Source organism: Littorina saxatilis, linkage group LG17, assembly GCF_037325665.1.
Source record: "Littorina saxatilis isolate snail1 linkage group LG17, US_GU_Lsax_2.0, whole genome shotgun sequence".
Taxonomy (NCBI): Eukaryota; Metazoa; Mollusca; class Gastropoda; order Littorinimorpha; family Littorinidae; genus Littorina; species Littorina saxatilis.
This window is the reverse complement of record NC_090261.1, coordinates 1,920,490-1,943,319: the sequence shown is the minus strand read 5'-3', so window position 1 is coordinate 1,943,319 and position 22,830 is coordinate 1,920,490. Positions and strand designations below refer to the sequence as shown.

The 22,830-nt window shown below is 42.5% G+C and overlaps 1 protein-coding gene across 1 annotated transcript; it reads left to right on the top strand.

Annotated features, from left to right (window-relative positions):
- The first annotated feature begins 835 nt into the window (after positions 1–835).
- Positions 836–22,083, top strand: LOC138951623 (uncharacterized). Its single transcript, XM_070323154.1, has 6 exons — positions 836–1,255; positions 8,709–8,865; positions 11,416–11,586; positions 12,780–12,895; positions 13,891–14,008; positions 18,231–22,083. Exons 1-6 carry the CDS (start codon positions 975–977, stop codon positions 18,315–18,317), a joined length of 930 nt encoding a protein of 309 aa, XP_070179255.1. The 5' UTR covers positions 836–974; the 3' UTR covers positions 18,318–22,083.
- The last annotated feature ends 747 nt before the right edge of the window (positions 22,084–22,830 follow it).

Genomic DNA, 22,830 nt, shown 5'->3' with positions numbered 1-22,830 from the left:
TTCCATTTCATATTTATACTTTTTTCTGTGCACGTAAATATAGTTTATTTGCATGGTTGGAGGTGGTGGTGGGGCACGGGGAGTATGCGGCACAGGGTTGTTGACAGGGGACGGGGGATGCTTGTATCACTGTGACATAAGCTTACAGTATTTGGCTCCGTTCACTGCACTTTTCTTTTCTTTATTTATTTCAGTTGTTGCAACTTTTTGATTTATGTGTACATGTTCACATCTAGATTAGAATTGAAAAGAGGCAAATGATTGAAACAGTCGTTCCTGTGTACATAAATTTCTATTACTGTCACATCATGACCCGCCAACACTCGTCGATTGCGCCGCATAAATTAGCTTACACACAAGGGAAACGTTTGCCCTTGCTATCCCCGTCTCCTTTCCGCTGTCTGTATTCAGGATACTTCTCCACTTCGCAACTACAGCACAGCGAAACCCTCCATTACTGGTAGACGCACAGTCCACAGCCATGAGCTTGCCGCCTGTGGTTTGCAAAGCTTATGGGCGAGTTCATTCTGAAACAGCAATGCATCAGAGGGGTCAGCCTTGGATAGTGTCGTCTGCGAAGCCGGCAAAAAAAAAATTCTGGGCCCAACAACTCACTTTGCATTGTAACGTAAATATGATGGAAAATTAAACACACGTTCTTTAATAATCAGTTCGGGAAATAATTGAGCGAAACATTCCCAATTTAGCTATGCTTGAAATCAAACCACGCTAGCTTCGCGAAGCTGAAACTACGACCATTTTGATTGAGTGTCGAAGGGGTCAAGGTTACTTCGAAACCGACGGAATTTGAGGGTTATTTCCCCTGGGTGAACAAGTTTCACAACACATCGCAAACTCTCACTCTCAGCCTTCAACAAGTGTTTGCTGATTGGAGAAGTACCTCACAATCTTCGGTCTCTGGTTTAGTACACGAGAAATAACAGTAAAGTAGGATCAGTGTTTGTACCTGATCGATGGAATCTGCATTTTCACCGCAGCATGAAGCTGAAGCAGACAACACGGGACAGATTTACTTCCCCGTGGACGATCTGAAACACATCGTGCTACCCGGACAGACTGACAACCGAACAAAACCACCGATCACTCGAAGCGAAATACTTGACTTTGGAAATCAAGGGTTTCTACTGCACCATGTGTTGTCACAGGCAGAATGTGACCATTTCATTAAAGAAGGAGAGAGGGTTGAATTTGACAAGGTGAAAGGAGCTCGTGATGACTACAGAGAGCAACAAAGGTAGTCATTACATTTAGTCAAGTTTTGACTAAATGTTTTAACATAGAGGGGGAATCGAGACGAGGGTCGTGGTGTATGTATGTGTGTGTATGTGTGTGTGTGTGTGTGTGTCTGTGCACGTGTGTGTGTAGAGCGATTCAGACTAAACTACTGGACCGATCTTTATGAAATTTTACATGAGAGTTCCTGGGTATGAAATCCCCAGACGTTGTTTTCATTTTTTCGATAAATGTCTTTTATGACGTCATATCCGGCTTTTTGTAAAAGTTGAGGCGGCACTGTCACACCTTCATTTTTCAATCAAATTGATTGAAATTTTGGCCAAGCAATCTTCGACAAAGGCCGGACTTCGGTATTGCATTTCAGCATGGAGGCTTAAAAATGAATTAATGACTTTGGTCATTAAAAATCTGAAAATTGTAATTAAAATTATTTTTTTATAAAACGATCCAAAATTACTATTATTTTATTCTTAATCATGTTCTGATTCCAAAAACATATATATATAAATATGTTATATTCTGATTAAAAACAAGCTCTGAAAATTGAAAATATAAAAATTATAATTATACTGTTCAAAAAAAGAAACGCATAGTTGCTACTTGCCAAATTTGTTTTATTTTTCGAAAAAATTAACAGAAAATCCAATATTTAGATTATTTGTTTGAAATTTGGTATGGACACAGTTGAATGCACACACAGTTCATTTGCATCTTCAAATCAATCAGTCAATCAATACGATTGGGTGCCGAGGCTGTCAAGTCTCCAAGCCGTCCAAAGCGCCACTAATAGTCAGAACGTTGACCCTGGGCGTTAAATGGAAGAAGAAGAAGTCAGTAGGGGGTGTGACTGCCTTGAGCAGCAACAACTGCCCGGCACCTTCTGGGCATGGACTGGATCAGATGCCGGATATCTTGCTGTGGGATGGTGTCCCACTCCTCCTGAAGTGATTTGCCGGCGCTTCTTCTCGCCTGCGCACACGTCTGTCCAATTCATCCCAGAGGTGTTCTATCGGGTTCATGTCTGGCGACATGGATGGCCAGGGAAGCAAGCACCTGGACATGGTGGTCGGTGAGGAACTGGGTGGTGAGTCGTGCTGTGTGCGGGCGAGCGTTGTCCTGCTGGAATATGGCATCCTGGTCAGCCAGAAGAGGAAGGGCGTGTGGGCGCAGAATTTCCTCCACGTATCGCTGGGCAGTTATGCGCCCTTGGACGTGCACCAGGGTGCTCCTTCCAGCGGTATTGATCGCCCCCCACACCATGACGCCTCCACCACCATGAACGGGTGCCTCATCCACACAGTTGGGCGCGTAACGTTCGTTTACTCTCCGGTAGACCCTCCTCCGACCATCATGTCGCTGGAGCAGGAAGTAGGACTCGTCGCTGAACCACACGTGTCTCCAGTGATTCCGGACGGTCCAGCGAAGGTGCTGGTTGCCCCACTGCACTCGGTTCTGGCGATGGCGGCGGGTGAGGACAGCTCCTCTGTGAGGTCTGCGAGCTCTCAAACCAGCTTCATGCAGGCGGTTCCGCACGGTCTGGTCCGATAATCGGTGTGGCCCGGGGAGAGCCTGGACAGAAGATGAGGCCGACAGGAAACGATTCCGGAGGCGGAGCCGTATGAAGCGGTCGTGAGCAGCAGTTGTCGCCCTTGGTCTTCCCGCTCGTGGCAAGTCAGCAACGGAGCCAGTGGCTTGAAACCTGACCCACAGTCTACTGATGGTGCTCTGGGACACGTGGAAGTGCCTGGCGATTGCACTTTGACTTTGGCCTGCTTGTAAACGACCCAATGCAATTTGGCGGTCTTCTCTGCTCAATCGGGCCATCTTTCGTCGCTGAATTGTCGTCTGATTTCTTTGTGGCGAACAATCCGCTTTTATGGGTTTTGGAAGACATGGTGAGAGCTCAATATTCCCCGAGTTTCACGAGATTACACTGAAGCATGACGAGTGGTCATGCCAAATGAGCAATTTTGACATTGTATCCACTGATAACGCATGCGTCACGTGCAGAGCTCACTTGTGGCAATGGACGAAAGGTCGACGACCAGATAAACATTTTCTGCAGTTTGGTGGATATCCTTGTAGCCATATAACTAAATTAACCAAATATTACAAGCTATGCGTTTCTTTTTTTGAACAGTATAAAAATAAATTTCCGAAATCGTTTTAAAAACAATTTCATCTTATTCCTTGTCGGTTCCTGATTCCAAAAACATATAGATATGATATGTTTGGATTAAAAACACGCTCAGAAAGTTAAAACGAAGAGAGGTACAGTAAAGCGTGCTATGCAGCACAGCGCAACCGCGCTGAACAGGCTCGTCACTTTCACTGCCTTTTGCACTAGCGGCGGACTACGGTCATTGTGAAAAAATGCAGTGCGTTCAGTTTCATTCTGTGAGTTCCACAGCTTGACTAATGTAGTAATTTCGCCTTACGCGACTTGTTTTTACATTTAGTCAAGTTTTGACTAAATGTTTTAACATAGAGGGGGAATCGAGACGAGGGTCGTGGTGTCTGTGTCTGTGTGTGTGTCTGTGTGTGTAGAGCGATTCAGACTAAACTACTGGACCGATCTTTATGAAATTTTACATGAGAGTTCCTGGGTATGAAATCCCCAGACGTTTTTTTCATTTTTTCGATAAATGTCTTTTATGACGTCATATCCGGCTTTTTGTAAAAGTTGAGGCGGCACTGTCACACCCTGATTTGTCAATCAAATTTACTGAAATTTTGGCCAAGCAATCTTCGACGAAAGCCGGACTTTGGTACAGTAAAACCTGCGAGCAAAGGACACCCTTGGGGAGCCTTGCCACTGTCCTTTGTAGCAAGGTGTCCTTTCTTTTGAATATGAATGCGCCGACATTTTTTGGGAAGAAAAAAACCAGCCAAATAGTTTTATTTCATGTGTGTGCATGTAAATGTAAATAGAGTGTCTATGCATGTTTAGTTCTTTCATTACATGTAATAAAAATGAAAACCAAAACTTGATGTTCAGAAAACAATTGTTAATTGTACATTTACATGTATGTATAAATTCCAAACTGTGCATTACATGTAGTCATACAGAAAGTGACAAAGAAAGCAAGTTCAACATGCAACATGTATACATTCCAAACTGTGCATTACATGTAGTCATACAGAAAGTGACAAAGAAAACAAGTTCAACATGCAACTTGTATGTACAAAACCAGAATCAGTCAGAAAAAGTCAGAGATCTTTGACTGTGTGGCCTGGCTGGCTTGGTTCAGACGCACATCTTCCAGAATGCTACTCAAGTTCATGACAGCTGTCAGCATTTCAGGGTGACCCAGGCTTGCCGCCAGATCAATCATGTTTCTGGTCTGCAGCAAAGCCTCTCTCGTTGTCATGAGCTGCTTAAGATCTGTTGTGTGGTCATCACAGTCATCTTCCTCGTCTTCCTCGGCATCAGCAGATGTGGCGTCACCATCTGGTTGGTCGGCAAACTCCACTACGGGCAAGTCCTGGTCCATGTTGACAAAGTCATCCCAAGTGGCATTTTCCAGCAAGGCCTGAAACTGGTCTCCATGATCTTGGACTTCCTCTGGGTCAGTGTCAGGAGTGGGTTCAGCAAATCCGCAGTGGAAGAAGCATTTCTTTATTGATGATCCCCTCACTGACGTACAGGCCAGGTCCAGCCACTTAATGGCATGCAGAAGTGACACGGACTTTGCCAGTTCGCTGGCAGTGTTGGCCTCGTCCATGGCAGACAGGATGTGTCGAAGCAGCCGCTTCCGGTAGTGGGACTTGAAAATACTGATCACGCCTGCGTCACAAGGCTGCAGCTTGGAGGTTGTGTTGGGCGGGAGGAATTTCAGCTTGATGTTGCTCAGCTGCACATGACAATGGGCAGAACAATTGTCGACCATCAACAATATATTACGGCCTTTGCTTTTCATTTTGGTGTTCAGTTTCTCCAGCCACTCTTTGAAAAGAACAGCTGTCATCCAGGCCTTTTTATTCCACCTGTCGGTGACAGGCAGGCTACATTTTTTCAAGGCCTTGAAACACCTTGGGTTCTCGGCTCTGCCGATGACCAGAGGTATCAGTTTTTCTCCAGTGCCAGAGCAGGCCAGGAGAACAGTGATGCGATCCTTCGCAGTCCGTATTCCTTTTCGGGAATCCCCCTTCACAATCATAGACCTTTGAGGCAGAGCTCGGAAATAAAGCCCCGTCTCGTCGGCCTTAAAAATATCCTCCAAGGCGTAGTCCTTCGTAATTTCAGGCAGCCTCTTAATCCAGTCATCAACAGCCTCTTGGGGAACTCCTGATGCCTCCCCACTCAGCATGGCAAAGTTGACGTTGTAGCGTCTCTGCCATGACTGGAGCCACCCACTGGACGCAGTGAAGTCATCAAACCCCAGTTCCATGGACCGGACCAATGGACGCAGTGAAGTCATCAAACCCCAGTTCCATGGACCGGACCACTGGACGCAGTGAAGTCATCAAACCTCAGTTCCATGGACCGGACCAATGGACGCAGTGAAGTCATCAAACCTCAGTTCCATGGACCGGACCAATGGACGCAGTGAAGTCATCAAACCCCAGTTCCATGGACCGGACCAATGGACGCAGTGAAGTCATCAAACCCCAGTTCCATGGACCGGACCAATGGACACAGTGAAGTCATCAAACCCCAGTTCCATGGACCGGACCAATGGACACAGTGAAGTCATCAAACCCCAGTTCCATGGACCGGACCAATGGACACAGTGAAGTCATCAAACCCCAGTTCCATGGACCGGACCAATGGACGCAGTGAAGTCATCAAACCCCAGTTCCATGGACCGGACCAATGGACGCAGTGAAGTCATCAAACCCCAGTTCCATGGACCTGACCAATGGACGCAGTGAAGTCATCAAACCCCAGTTCCATGGACCGGACCAATGGACACAGTGAAGTCATCAAACCCCAGTTCCATGGACCGGACCAATGGACGCAGTGAAGTCATCAAACCCCAGTTCCATGGACCGGACCAATGGACGCAGTGAAGTCATCAAACCCCAGTTCCATGGACCGGACCAATGGACGCAGTGAAGTCATCAAACCCCAGTTCCATGGACCGGACCAATGGACGCAGTGAAGTCATCAAACCCCAGTTCCATGGACCGGACCAATGGACGCAGTGAAGTCATCAAACCCCAGTTCCATGGACCGGACCAATGGACGCAGTGAAGTCATCAAACCCCAGTTCCATGGACCGGACCACTGGACGCAGTGAAGTCATCAAACCCCAGTTCCATGGACCGGACCACTGGACGCAGTGAAGTCATCAAACCCCAGTTCCATGGACCGGACCACTGGACGCAGTGAAGTCATCAAACCCCAGTTCCATGGACCGGACCAATGGACACAGTGAAGTCATCAAACCCCAGTTCCATGGACCGGACCAATGGACGCAGTGAAGTCATCAAACCCCAGTTCCATGGACCGGACCACTGGACGCAGTGAAGTCATCAAACCCCAGTTCCATGGACCGGACCAATGGACGCAGTGAAGTCATCAAACCCCAGTTCCATGGACCGGACCACTGGACGCAGTGAAGTCATCAAACCCCAGTTCCATGGACCGGACCACTGGACGCAGTGAAGTCATCAAACCCCAGTTCCATGGACCGGACCACTGGACGCAGTGAAGTCATCAAACCCCAGTTCCATGGACCGGACCAATGGACGCAGTGAAGTCATCAAACCCCAGTTCCATGGACCGGACCAATGGACGCAGTGAAGTCATCAAACCTCAGTTCCATGGACCGGACCAATGAACGCAGTGAAGTCATCAAACCTCAGTTCCATGGACCGGACCAATGAACGCAGTGAAGTCATCAAACCCCAGTTTCATGGACCGGACCAATGGATGCAGTGAAGTCATCAAACCCCAGTTCCATGGACCGGACCACTGGACGCAGTGAAGTCATCAAACCCCAGTTCCATGGACCGGACCAATGGACGCAGTGAAGTCATCAAACCCCAGTTCCATGGACCGGACCAATGAACGCAGTGAAGTCATCAAACCCCAGTTTCATGGACCGGATCAATGCTCGCTCCTGCAGCACACACCAAGGAGTCATCAGTCACTGATTCTTTTTTGCCACAGTAATTATTAAAACTCAAAAAGTTTTGAAGCTCTCAAGTTTGTTTTGAGAGAGAGAGAACGGAAAACGAGCGATAGAGAGAGAGAGAACGGAGAACGAGCGATAGAGAGAGAACGAGCGAGAGAGAGAGAGAACGACTGAGCGAGAGAGAGAGAGATAGAACGAGCGATAGAGAAAGAACAAGAGAGAGAGAGAACGAGCGATAGAGAGAGAACAAGCGAGAGAGAGAGAGAGAACGACTAAGCGAGAGAGAGAGAACGACTGAGCGAGAGAGAGAGAGAGAGAACGAGCGAGAGAGAGAGAACAAGCGAGAGAGAGAACGAGCGAGAGAGAGAGAACGAGCGAGAGAGAGAGAGAGAACAAGCGAGAGAGAGAGAACGAGCGAGAGAGAGAACGAGCGAGAGAGAGAAAGAACGAGCGAGCGAGAGAGAGAACGAGAGAGAGAGGTGCAATCAGTTTCTTACCTGAAGCAATGGGCCATTTACGAGAATATTCTTTGATCGAGTATTGCATTTCAGCTTGGTGGCTTAAAAACTAATGAATGAGTTTGGTCATTTAAAATTGGAAACTTGTAATTAAAATTATTTTTTTATTAAACGATCCAAAAACAATTTCATCTTATTCTTCATCATTTTCTGATTCAAAAAACATATACATATATGTTATATTTGGATTACAATCAAGCTCTGAAAATTAAAAATATAAAAATTATGATTAAAATTAATTTTCCGAAATCGATTTAAAAACAATTTCATCTTATTCCTTGTCGGTCCCTGATTCCAAAAACATATAGATATGATATGTTTGGATTAAAAACAAACTCAGTAAGCTAAAAAGAATAGAGATCTATACAGAAAAGCGTGTTATCCTGCTCACGCGACCATTACCGCACTACTCTGGCTTGTCGATTTCACTGCCTTTTGCCACGAGTGGTGGACTGACGAAACTACGAGTATGCGGTCTGGGTGTACTTAGTTTACTTCTGTGAGTTCGAATGCTTGACTAAATGTTGTTATTTCGCCTTATGCGACTTGTCTACTTTCGTTTTGAATTATGGTCGAAACTTTGGCCTCAGTCTGCATTTGTTTTACCTGTCCTTTGCACACTGAAGCAGTGATGGTTAGGACACTAAGCCCAACGTTTTGTTTTCTGTGTTACAACTTACATACTGTTTTTCAATATTCCTTATCTACGCCCTACTGGATTTTGCCTTTTTTCGACAGAGAGAGGGGGGGGTGGCTTGTACGTGTGTATGTTTACCAGAGGCTACAAGTATGACTGTGCAGCATTGATCTGATTAGTGCCTAACATGTATTTTTGTTTTTTGTGAGGCAGGATTTCAATAGAAAGCTCTGAACTGTCGGAGATGCTATGGGAACGGATGCGACCGTGGCTGTCTGACATCACCATTGAGGACGATCCACTCAAACAGCATGTGCATGGCATCAAGTTCCTCATGCAGGGCACGTGGACACCTATAGCCCTCAACTCTGTGAGTAATGAGACAAGGCAACGCTAAGTGTGATTGCAATGGCATGGGTTGACAGAGACATTAACTTGTAGAAAGTGCATGTAGAACTCTACCCTTCTTTGAAAGACGGTAGATAAACAGCAAATCAACTCCTGAGGCTATGGCTGTCTGTAATAGTCAGACACTGGTCTGAGTTCAGGCTATGGCTGTCTGTAATAGTCAGACACTGGTCTGAGTTCAGGAGTTAAAAAGTATCATGAAAATTGAAGGTTGTGACAGCCACCAGCTGAATTGTGCCAGTGAGCACCTGAATAACACATTTGCTGGTCATCATGTTATTGTTAAACATCTGTAAGTGTATGTGGTGTTTAACACAGGCAAGGCTTATGGAGTTTTCTTTCAGCCCTTATGTACAACCACTATTGCTACAACATGTATCTACTTTGATGATGGCAATAGGAGCTTGGTACAAATGAAAGGGGACTTGGAGGACAGCATTCCTAGAGTTGTGCCTCTAACAGCTGACATGTAGTTGTTACCTCGTTACATGTGTAATTCCATAGATCTTTGTGTGTGTGTGTTGAAGGTGTGGTGACTGGGGCGCTACCAGCCTGGCGGTCACTTTGCTCCACACTTTGATGGCTACTTTGTGTCATTCCATCTTTGTGTGTGTGTGTTGAAGGTGTGGCGACTGGGGCGCTACCAGCCTGGCGGCCACTTTGCTCCACACTTTGATGGCTACTTTGTGTCATTCCATCTTTGTGTGTGTGTGTGTGTTGAAGGTGTGGTGACTGGGGCGCTACCAGCCTGGCGGCCACTTTGCTCCACACTTTGATGGCTACTTTGTGTCATTCCATCTTTGTGTGTGTGTGTGTGTTGAAGGTGTGGCGACTGGGGCGCTACCAGCCTGACGGCCACTTTGCTCCACACTTTGATGGCTACTTTGTGTCATTCCATCTTTGTGTGTGTGTGTGTGTTGAAGGTGTGGCGACTGGGGCGCTACCAGCCTGGCGGTCACTTTGCTCCACACTTTGATGGCTACTTTGTGTCATTCCATCTTTGTGTGTGTGTGTGTGTTGAAGGTGTGGTGACTGGGGCGCTACCAGCCTGGCGGTCACTTTGCTCCACACTTTGATGGCTACTTTGTGTCATTCCATCTTTGTGTGTGTGTGTGTGTTGAAGGTGTGGCGACTGGGGCGCTACCAGCCTGGCGGTCACTTTGCTCCACACTTTGATGGCTACTTTGTGTCATTCCATCTTTGTGTGTGTGTGTGTGTTGAAGGTGTGGCGACTGGGGCGCTACCAGCCTGGCGGTCACTTTGCTCCACACTTTGATGGCTACTTTGTGTCATTCCATCTTTGTGTGTGTGTGTGTGTGTGTGTGTTGAAGGTGTGGCGACTGGGGCGCTACCAGCCTGGCGGCCACTTTGCTCCACCCTTTGATGGCTACTTTGTGTCATTCCATCTTTGTGTGTGTGTGTGTGTTGAAGGTGTGGCGACTGGGGCGCTACCAGCCTGGCGGTCACTTTGCTCCACCCTTTGATGGCTACTTTGTGTCATTCCATCTTTGTGTGTGTGTGTTCAAGGTGTGGCGACTGGGGCGCTACCAGCCTGGCGGTCACTTTGCTCCACACTTTGATGGCTACTTTGTGTCATTCCATCTTTGTGTGTGTGTGTGTGTTGAAGGTGTGGCGACTGGGGCGCTACCAGCCTGGCGGTCACTTTGCTCCACACTTTGATGGCTACTTTGTGTCATTCCATCTTTGTGTGTGTGTGTGTGTTGAAGGTGTGGCGACTGGGGCGCTACCAGCCTGGCGGCCACTTTGCTCCACCCTTTGATGGCTACTTTGTGTCATTCCATCTTTGTGTGTGTGTGTGTGTTGAAGGTGTGGCGACTGGGGCGCTACCAGCCTGGCGGCCACTTTGCTCCACCCTTTGATGGCTACTTTGTGTCATTCCATCTTTGTGTGTGTGTGTGTGTTGAAGGTGTGGCGACTGGGGCGCTACCAGCCTGGCGGCCACTTTGCTCCACCCTTTGATGGCTACTTTGTGTCATTCCATCTTTGTGTGTGTGTGTGTGTTGAAGGTGTGGCGACTGGGGCGCTACCAGCCTGGCGGCCACTTTGCTCCACACTTTGATGGCTACTTTGTGTCATTCCATCTTTGTGTGTGTGTGTTGAAGGTGTGGCGACTGGGGCGCTACCAGCCTGGCGGTCACTTTGCTCCACACTTTGATGGCTACTTTGTGTCATTCCATCTTTGTGTGTGTGTGTTGAAGGTGTAGCGACTGGGGCGCTACCAGCCTGGCGGTCACTTTGCTCCACCCTTTGATGGCTACTTTGTGTCATTCCATCTTTGTGTGTGTGTGTTGAAGGTGTAGCGACTGGGGCGCTACCAGCCTGGCGGCCACTTTGCTCCACACTTTGATGGCTACTTTGTGTCATTCCATCTTTGTGTGTGTGTGTTGAAGGTGTGGCGACTGGGGCGCTACCAGCCTGGCGGCCACTTTGCTCCACCCTTGATGGCTACTTTGTGTCATTCCATCTTTGTGTGTGTGTGTGTGTGTTGAAGGTGTGGCGACTGGGGCGCTACCAGCCTGACGGCCACTTTGCTCCACACTTTGATGGCTACTTTGTGCGTAACAGCAAGGAGCGATCTTTACAGACGTTCATGCTCTACCTGAACGAAGGCTTTGAGGGGGGCAGCACAAACTTTGTGGATGAAAGTCAAACTTTGTTCAGGGTGAGCATTTATTCAATGGTATACATGCAGTTATATAAGATTTATCTGGCAACCTTTCATATCAATTAGATACTGTAAAACTATCATTTTGCGATGCTCTTTAGATTTTGCTAAGTAAACCACAGTATAAAGTATTGAGTGATTTGTAGATAACATTTCTCAAAGTTACTGACTTTTTGAGGATATATATTCATTATTTATATCAGTTCTCTCCTCACTTTTTTTGTGGTAATGGTTGTTGTTATATTTAGTCAAGTTTTGACTAAATATTTTAACATCGAGGGGGAATCGAAACGAGGGTCGTGGTGTATGTGCGTGTGTCTGTGTGTGTGTCTGTGTGTGTGTCTGTGTGTGTGTGTAGAGCGATTCAGACTAAACTACTGGACCGATCTTTATGAAATTTGACATGAGAGTTCCTGGGTATGAAATCCCCGAACGTTTTTTTCATTTTTTTGATAAATGTCTTTGATGACGTCATATCCGGCTTTTCGTGAAAGTTGAGGCGGCACTGTCACGCCCTCATTTTTCAACCAAATTGGTTGAAATTTTGGTCAAGTACTCTTCGACGAAGCCCGGGGTTCGGTATTGCATTTCAGCTTGGTGGCTTAAAAATTAATTAATGACTTTGGTCATTAAAAATCTGAAAATTGTAAAAAAAAAATAAAAATTTATAAAACGATCCAAATTTACGTTTATCTTATTCTCCATCATTTTCTGATTCCAAAAACATATAAATATGTTATATTTGGATTAAAAACAAGCTCTGAAAATTAAATATATAAAAATTATTATCAAAATTAAATTGTCCAAATCAATTTAAAAACACTTTCATCTTATTCCTTGTCGGTTCCTGATTCCAAAAATATATAGATATGATATGTTTGGATTAAAAACACGCTCAGAAAGTTAAAACGAACAGAGGTACAGAAAAGCGTGCTATGCAGCATAGCGTAACCACTACCCCGCTCTTCTTGTCAATTTCACTGCCAATGCTGTGAGCGGTGGACCACGAGTATACGGTCTTGCTGCGTTGCATTGCGTTCAGTTTCATTCTGTGAGTTCGACAGCTACTTGACTAAATATTGTATTTTCGCCTTACGCGACTTGTTTGTTTTCTTTTGTTTATTGGTTGTAGTTTGTTTTGTCGCCCGTTTTTTTTATTGTTACCTTACATGTGATTGCCTTGCTATCAGGATTGGGACGGCAAGTACTGTGCTGAGGAGAAGAACATTGTGTGTGGCATCCAGCCTGAGGCGGGGATGGCCATTGTCTTCAACCATCAGCGTCTCCATGAAGGACAGAAACTGGGGTATGCTGTGTTACGCGATTCATATGTTCTGGTGGTCTTGTAAAAGGACATCCCTGTGGTAGTAACAGTAATGAAAATAATCAGTAACACAACCGTTTGGATCAAAAAGTGTTATAATCTGTGACTATGAGGTCATAAAAATGAATTACCTGAAAGACACTATTCATCTCATGTAAACCATCAGGTAATTCATCACAGGCCTCTCAAGGGTTTAACATGCAATCCATATACTGCTGAATGTTTACTTTTGTCTGTAACTAAATGTTCATTTAAAATAAAATTGTAAATTTTTTTTTAAATTCTCATCAAACAGAACAAAATCCTAAATCAAGGAATCTTTATATCAACATAAGCGAGAGATTCATCATCCCCTGGAAGGAAAACAATAACATTGAAATAGAAGAGATGGAAGGAAAACAATAACATTGAAATAGAAGAGATGGAAGGAAAACAATAACATTGAAATAGAAGAGAGGGAAGGAAAACAATAACATTGAAATAGAAGAGATGGAAGGAAAACAATAACATTGAAATAGAAGAGAGGGAAGGAAAACAATAACATTGAAATAGAAGAGATGGAAGGAAAACAATAACATTGAAATAGAAGAGATGGAAGGAAAACAATAACATTGAAATAGAAGAGAGGGAAGGAAAACAATAACATTGAAATAGAAGAGAGGGAAGGAAAACAATAACATTGAAATAGAAGAGAGGGAAGGAAAACAATAACATTGAAATAGAAGAGATGGAAGGAAAACAATAACATTGAAATAGAAGAGATGGAAGGAAAACAATAACATTGAAATAGAAGAGATGGAAGGAAAACAATAACATTGAAATAGAAGAGAGGGAAGGAAAACAATAACATTGAAATAGAAGAGATGGAAGGAAAACAATAACATTGAAATAGAAGAGATGGAAGGAAAACAATAACATTGAAATAGAAGAGAGGGCAGAAAATATATTTCTGTTTCTGTTTGTTGTGGCTTTTTCAGGAGTGGAGTGAAATACATCCTGCGTACCGACATAATGTTCCGCAACCTGAGCCAGACCAGCAGATCAGCCAATGAAGAGAAAGCTCTACAGTTGGTTCAGGAGGCAGAGAGAAAAGAGGTAAGGCTCACTTTGATTCTTTTCTTTCATCTCTTCTAGTGGGGCTCGTATGTTGCAGACACACTCATAAATCATTCACATCTTGCAACAAACATCATACTTTGTGGTATTGTTCCTTATAATTATTTAAGGGATTTCAGATACAGAGCCACTTCAGAAATCGTTTTTTTTGTCTTTGATAGGGAATAAAAGGCTGCATTTACAGCAGACGAAATTCGTACCAAAAGCGCTCAGCAGTAAATATTCCCAACTCAGCAAATGTAAAATTCAATGGTTTACCATGCACCAGAAGTTGTCTGCTGATAACACATGCATGACATAAATACTCTTATGGGTATTTTTGTGTTCTGGTATTTAATTTGATCGTTTTTAGAATTTTATATATCCGCAGCATGAAAATTCAAGATGGCGGCCTCCGCAACATTGCGTGTTTTGATTTGAGCGAAAACAACGTTTCTGAAGGTAAGTTTTCAAGAATACGCATCCATTCACCAATGTCACATCATTTTACTGTTTAATTCTCCCCTGGGGTCTGTTATTCATCGGGTGAAGCGCTGAAATGCAGAGTAATCTTGCAATAGCTCATCAAGCTGGATTGTGATGCTGATAGATCTAGATCTATCTGTTGATTACAAGTAAGGAAATCATGATCGCCACGCTGGTGATTTTAAACAGATTAAACGAACTTTGAATAAAAGGCGAGGAGAAAGAGATTGTTCATGGTATGATAAATGATTAGTCCTGCCTACGTTAAGGACTTCCATAAGGTGGGGAGGGGTAGAGTCAAAAACTGAGTGAGGGTAGGCCAGATAGTAGGATGACCAGCTGGAGATAAAAACACTCCACTCCCCATGTCTTTACAGTGTTGTGATCAAACTTTCAAAGACGGTAGGTAACAGACAAAAGCATACAGTGTATGCTAATCAAATGAGATAAGTGGTTTTGAAAAATGAAGAGGTACCGCTCTTTGAGTTTTACAATTTTGGTTTGTTGCTTGTTTCTCATCCTTTTGCTTATTTTAAGTTGACCGTGCATTGGTGTGAATTTTATTTTTACAGGATATACAAGAGTTACACCACATGCCGGTTCCTGGGAACAAGCGTTCTGCATTTATTCCGGTGCCACAGAAGGGAGCCGATTTCACTAGTACTAGATCTACTGTATCAAGGTTTGTTACCTAATACATCTTAACAGTAAGATTTTTTTATTTGTATTAATTGGAACATGTTTGCACATCATTTGTAAGCGACCTCTGTGAATTTGATGGGTTTAACGTACGAACCCTCACTATGGTCAACATTCTGTTAGCGACTGTTTGAAGCGAATAAATGTAGCGGTCAGAAAGATTCCAGAATCAGTTGGGTCACTGGAAACTGTGTTTGTTTGTTTTTTAACCTGAAACAGTAAGAATTATACGAATTCATGAAATGCAATTTATTTTCATTTTGGTCTGTTGTGTGAAGACTTGCTAACCCGGCTTTGACCGACTCTCTGAGATAGTAAACATTATTCAAATACATTCAAATAAAAATGTCACTTTTCATCTTTTGTGTGAAGGGTACCACAGGCTGATTTCCTGCACCATGGATGTAGAGGAGGCCAGACAGTCTGCTTCTCATTCCAGCTGTGTTGCGTTTTTTTCTGCTCGTGAAGTGTATCGCCACATTGCCAAAGCCATTGGCCAAGAGAAGTCACCCTGTCTGCCCATTTTGCATAGCCTTACAGGCTGTGACACTATGTCGTTCTTCAATGGTATTGGGGAATCAGAAGGCTTGGGAAGTATGGCAAGCATTTGAAGACGTCACTCAAACTTTCTTCAGGTTGTCTGCTCCTCTTTGTAAGCTGAGTACCACTGACAGGGCAGCACAAGAGCTTTTTGGTGTACATTTGTAGGACAAAACCAGCAACGTACTGGGTGTAAACAGTGCTAGACGGTACCTCTTCAGTAAAAAGAGCTGCCAAATTGACCATAATCCCCTTACAAGTGAGGTGCTGCTGCAGGACATGAGATTGAGAAGAGCCATCTACCTATTAGACTTCCAAACTCTGTGGGCTGGCAGTTCAAGGCTGGAAAGTGGGAGTCATTCTGGACGAGCTTTCAAGAGGTATCCAGCGTGTGCCGAGAACTCATGAGGTGTGCCTGCAAGAAGAGCTGTACAACAAAACGCTGCAAATGCTGCTAAGAAGGACTGCAGAGCACAGCTCTCTGCAAATGTGCTTGCATGCCTGTGAAAACTGTCAGCATCTAAACTGTGCAAAAATATTATTGCACCCATTTTCATACCCCAACTCAAACTTTTATTCCTGTGTCATTTTATTCAAACTGTCTATGCCATTAAAGGCTCGCATCTTCGCTATCTGGCACATTTTTTTTAACATCATCATTTACGCCGTCAAAATAAGGATACCCTTGACGTGACAAAGAGATGTGACAAAAACTTCGGGTACCTTTTAAAAAGCCGACGACAATTCCTGAGGCACAACTGGGTCACTGTTGTATACGAAGAGAAAGTCAACTTGATTATCCATCCAGAACAGGTTGTTTTATTTCGCCATCTTGCATATTTCTAGTGTTGTGCCATTGTACCTACTGATGTATGTGTCGATCTCACGGATGAGATGTTTATGTGTCAAATTTGAGGGATACCCAAGTCAACTAAAATCCATGTATTTTAGCAATGACCAAGTGGGTTGCGTTGAAACCTTCAGGAATGTGTGTCTACGCACGAGGCGTAGTTCAACCGTTTGAGTACACTTTCAAATCTTCACGAAATAATATTTTAAAAACTGCCACAGGTTTGTTGACTTACATCCCACATATTTTTGACTTCGCATGTATATATGACAGATGGTTTCTTTTGAGTATAGACACTTGCCGGAATGTGCTAGTTGTGTAAACACATGAGAACAAACAACGTTTTCGAAATACAGCGATTATGAATTTTAGTCGACTTTTGAGTTGATACATTACATTTTTATCAGTTTTATTTTGGGGGTACCCTTATTTGGGCGGCGGTCAAATAACCCATGTAAAGGCCACCTTTTATCTTAAAAGTGTTCCAGTTAGCCAAGTTGAGTGCCCTCAATAGCATACATTGAATATAACAGCACAGGAATGAATGTTTTCGTTTTGGAATGAAAATTGGTGCAATATATTTATTTTTGCACAGTTTAGGTAATCCACAAATTCTTCAACCCTGCCACCCACACCGTCCAATCATTCTCTGCACCAACAATACATGTATTGTTTTGTTTAAAAATGTGTTTGTGTTAGTTTCTATTGCAAGAGAATGTCTTGTAGCATCAAAAATGCCTAAATACCCTTTTATTGGCGGCCATTTTGAAAATTGTAAAAAAACTACTGATTTCTTAATTTTTTCACGGTGGCTCTGTATCAGGTTTTGTTAAGCAAAAGCAAATGTCTATTTACGCCAAATTTGCTGTTAATCACATGAAGTGAAATATGCCTAACATACCCAACCGTTTACACTGGCGGCCATTTTGAAAAATTGTTTAAAAACTACCCATTTTTTATTTTTCGCGATGGCTCTGTATCAGGTTTTGTTAAGCACATAAAACTCTTCATATTTGCTTAATTTGGTGTTTGTTGCATGATTTGAATGATTTTGCAACATAGGAGCCCCACTATTCCTTCTGTATTTCAGGTTGAGAAAAAAAGGACCCCTTTTGGGCAATTCTGACAGGAAACAATTTTAGATCAACAGTGCAAAATACAAGTGAGAAAGAGATTGTAGGTCCAGAGTTCTTAAGTTTGAACCATTTTTTCTTTATCCTCAAAGCACATATTCCTAACTCATGTTCCGCCAGTACAAGTGTAAATATTTGACAATTTGATAGTTTGCAAGTGAAAATCATTTGATCTGTTTGCCTCAAAAATTCCAGGGGCAATACTTATATCGATTTAACAATGCACAGAAATACACTAAGAGATCTCTCCACTTCTAGTCGAAGCATACAGTATGATGGAACAGTTATGCTCACAGTCGACCTTAAACCATCTGTAAATGAACATCAGTCGTAACTAAACAAAAGGGTGGAAAAACTCAGCAAACAAACGGAAAGAATGAAATGGAATGAACACAATGAAACTGGTTTGCGGAATGCATGCAAAAACAGTATTACAGAACCAATTCAAGATTTGTAGTTTTCAGATGCAGATTTATAGCTCCTAACAAGTAATAACTTCTTTAATTTTCCTCAGGCCTCAGGTGACTGCCTAGAAGCTGCAGAGCTGTACAGGAAGGCCTTCAAACTATCATCAGAGGTGGAAGCAGCTTACGGGACATGAAGTATGCAGAGACACTGACTTCATCACATATGGACTCTATGTCTCCACGCTGTGACGGTGGCAGACATTGCTAACCAAGGCATCAACTACAGTGGAGTGCAGCTATAACGAACCTGGGTATAACGAAATCCCGCTTTTAACGAACTGTCATTGATTTCCCGGCAGACAGCCTTCTATTTCTTACTTGTTACTTTCCGACTACAACGAACCTTTTGAACTCATTTGCATAACGAACCCTTCTTATAACAAACACGTTTTCATCGCCCCAGAGCCGTTTTGTCTCTAAAAGTCACAAGGCTACAACGAACTGATGTCAATAATTGTCTCCATAGACAAAAATACACAAACACAAGTGCACATCGCGTGATGAGCGAACTCTGAACAAACAGCGGGAGGTGCACGGAACAGCCACCGCCGCTGTGTTTTCACTTCCAATCAGCTGCTAAGCTATGACTGTGCTCTTAAAAAGTCACAAGGCTACAACGATCTGCCTGTGAGGCGAGATCAAAGGCAGGTCCATTGTGATAGCTGGGTGGCCTTCTTTATAGACACTGACCTTCTTCTCAGGGGTCATTGACCCAGTTTTAGCTATGAGAGGTGGTTCCCCTTTCATATGAGAGAGGAAACACTTCCTGCACCCGGGTCAGTGACCGAGTTTAACCTATGGGGAGTTTAACCTATGGGGTGGTCTCTTTGATGTCTTGAGAGGAAACTTGGCCAGGGTAGTACATGCACCAGAACTGGTGGACAATCGGAGATTGATCAGAATGAATGTACATGTACATGCTTTTACATGACTTTTTAAATTTTACTTCTAAAATTGTGACAGTAAAGTGAACATGTGAACTATGCCTCTATGGATTATATTATGAAGCTGTTGAAAACATGCAGAGATTGTACTCGCCAAGGAAAGATCGATGGGACGATCATTTGAAGGTGAGTGGGAAAACTTGTCTTGAGGCCATTTAGGGTTGAAAACTCTACAGCGAATTACTGATATAACAAACTAAAATGTATCTCCCTTGAGATTTGTTGTACCCGGACTCCACTGTACTCTGAATATTTTACATTTTCTAACTTCTAATTTTTTCAAATTTTATTTAAATGTATTAACTGGATTTCAATCGTGTGTGTGTGTGTGTGTGTGCTGATGTTTATTGCTATTGTATATCGCTGTGAGCTCTTGCGAGAAGGGACGATTCATAAGTGTTCATTATTTTATTATTATTTCTAATTGTATTCTGTTGTATTTTACACATGTTGTCTTGCCTTGCCTTTCTTTGACAATGCTCAAATTATTATGTTAATTGTTTTGTTAAAATACAAACATAAAATCTGTTGGTATGACTGCATATTAAACATTTTGTGGCAGCAAAGAATACATTTTCATGCAAATCTGGAGCATTAAGATAATAAGAACATAAAATGAAACATTCCTGCAGTAAATGAATGCAGCATGCTAATCTGTACAAATTACCAATCTTACCTTGTTTTTGATGATCAAAGTGTGATAATGTGATATAATTTTTAAACAGGCAATGCATTGCTTCTATTTGTAGGCTTATTTTAGTAAGTGTGTGGGTACAATGTTTGCGTGTAACGATATGATGTGAATATGCGATGTGAATGTTACTACATGCATGGTTGATTGATTGATTAATTGATTGATTTTACAGACACACAGTCAGGCTTGTAATTTCTCTTTTAGAGATGAATAAAGATTATTGTATTGTATTGTATTGTAAAATACGCATTGTACCTGCAGGGGGAATGACAAATTAGTACACACAGCAGTACTGTACTTTACATCATTTTATTACATTAGTCAAGTTTTGACTAAATGTTTTAACGTAGAGGGGGGAATCGAGACGAGGGTGTGGTGTATGTCTGTGTGTCTGTGCGTGTGTGTGTGTGTGTAGAGCGATGCAGACTAAACTACTGGACCGATCTTTATTAAATTTTACATGAGAGTTCCTGGGTATGATATCCCCATATGTTTTTTTCATTTTTTGGCTCACGTAAGTGTAGCCTATGCGATGATAAACTTTGTCTGTCTGTGCGTGCGTGTGTGTGTGATAGAAACTTTAACATTTCCGAGTCTATGGATTACGTCAGTCTCGGTCAAAAGTGTTTGACGTGTGTGATAGAAACTATTTGAAGACGTCACATTATGACGTAAGAGGGTTAGACGTCACGCAAAGGAATTACTGAAAGTCTCGGTCATTGTTATTGTGAGCGGGCCGAGACTACTTGGCAGATCCAGGGTCTCGCTTTCTTGCACAGTTTCACCTATGCTTACTGTGTGTGTGTGTGTGTGTGTGTGTGTGTGTGTGTGTGTGTGTGTGTGTGTGTGTGTGTGTGTGTGACGGAGTGATTGAGTGATTGAGTTTGTGTTACTGTTTGTCGATTTCTTACGTGAGCCTTGAAGGCTTCGCCTCTTGTTTGATAAATGTCTTTGATGACGTCATATCCGGCTTTTCGTGAAAGTTGAGGCGGCACTGTCACGCCCTCATTTTTCAACCAAATTGGTTGAAATTTTGGTCAAGTAATGTTCGACGAAGCCCGGACTTCGGTATTGCATTTCAGCTTGGTGGCTTAAAAATTAATTAATGACTTTGGTCATTAAAAATCTGAAAATTGTAAAAAAAAAAATTTTTTTATAAAACGATCCAAATTTACGTTCATCTTATTCTCCATCATTTGCTCATTCCAAAAACATATAAATATGTTATATTTGGATTAAAAACAAGCTCTGAAAATTAAATATATAAAAATTATTACCAAAATTAAATTTTCCAAATCAATTTAAAAACACTTTCATCTTATTCCTTGTCGGTTCCTGATTCCAAAAACATATAGATATGATATGTTTGGATTAAAAACACGCTCAGAAAGTTAAAACGAAGAGAGGTACAGAAAAGCGTGCTATCCTTCTCAGCGCAACTACTACCCCGCTCTTCTTGTCAATTTCACTGCCTTTGCTGTGAGCGGTGGTCTGACGATGCTACGAGTATACGGTCTTGCTGCGTTGCATTGCGTTCAGTTTCATTCTGTGAGTTCGACAGCTACTTGACTAAATGTTGTATTTTCGCCTTGCGCGACTTGTTCTATTTGTAATTGTTAAACGTTTGGTTTTGATTTTAAATATGTGTTCAGTTTCTCAGAACAAATGATAACAGGTCAATAATGTCCAGCATAATTAACTATATTTTTTTAATACATGTACTTAGAATCCTGCCTGGTGTACGCAACTATTTTGTGTGGCAAATCTGCTCACAAACGCATGTCTGAAATTGTGTGTGCATAAATGTGTTAAACTAAATCGTTTCATGATAAACCACAAGGAAGAATAAACCTCTACCACTGCCTTATAGTTATAAAAGTTATATTTCCACTGAACTGTTTGGGTGTTATATTATTTTGTGTGTACATGTACATGAACAAATGTCACTAGTCTATAGATAAAATGGAAGTCCCGTACCTAAACATATTCTGCTCACATATTCTTTTCGACAATATGAAGAAAAAAAAATGCAGTTTGCACACCAAAAAATTGCATTACATGCAGATTAACTTGATGTTCAATCAGGGTGTTATGGTAACCATTTCAAGATAAACTTTGTTTCATTTCATGTGGTCAAGATATGTAGCAGTGACATACGCAGCTGCTCTTACAAAAATCTAAAATGTGACTTTCATTAAACAGACCCAACATGTCTACGTAAAAACATTCTTATGCATGAAAATAAACCTAAACCCTTCAATATGTTTCTGACTTTCAGTCTTGTCGAATATGTGTGATCTTTGATGCATGCTTGTGGAATATGTGTGATCTTTGATGCATGCTTGTGGAATATGTGTGATCTTTGATGCATGCTTGTGGAATATGTGTGATCTTTGATGCATGCTTGTGGAATATGTGTGATCTTTGATGCATGCAACAATCTTAGTGAATGTTGCACATGCTGTGATACAGCAGGCATTATAACTGGCACACAACATTTGCCCTCAGACATAAATCTCTTCTTCACATGGCTGGGTACTGAGCAATGCAGTAACCATAGTCAAAGCTCAACAGATAAATCTCTTCTTCACATGGGTGGGTACTGAGCAATGCAGTAACCATAGTCAAAGCTCAACAGATAAATCTCTTCTTCACATGGCTGGGTACTGAGCAATGCAGTAACCATAGTCAAAGCTCAACAGATGAGCCCTTTTTTTGTGTTGAGAAATACTACAAAAACTAGTCAATTTGTATACCGTTAGCACAATTTAAAAAAATTAAAGTAATGTTTGCCTTGTCACATGCATCTAATAAAAGAAAGAAAGTTTTTAAGAACATATATACATGTATCCTTTCTGCTTTCCTGAAAGTCTTGATTTATGAATGAAATATCATGGTCATTGGCGCCTCATTGTGTATCACAATATCTTGCTATAACCCAATCCAACAAAAATATCATGGTCATTGGCGCCTCATTGTGTATCACAATATCTTGCTATAACCCAATCC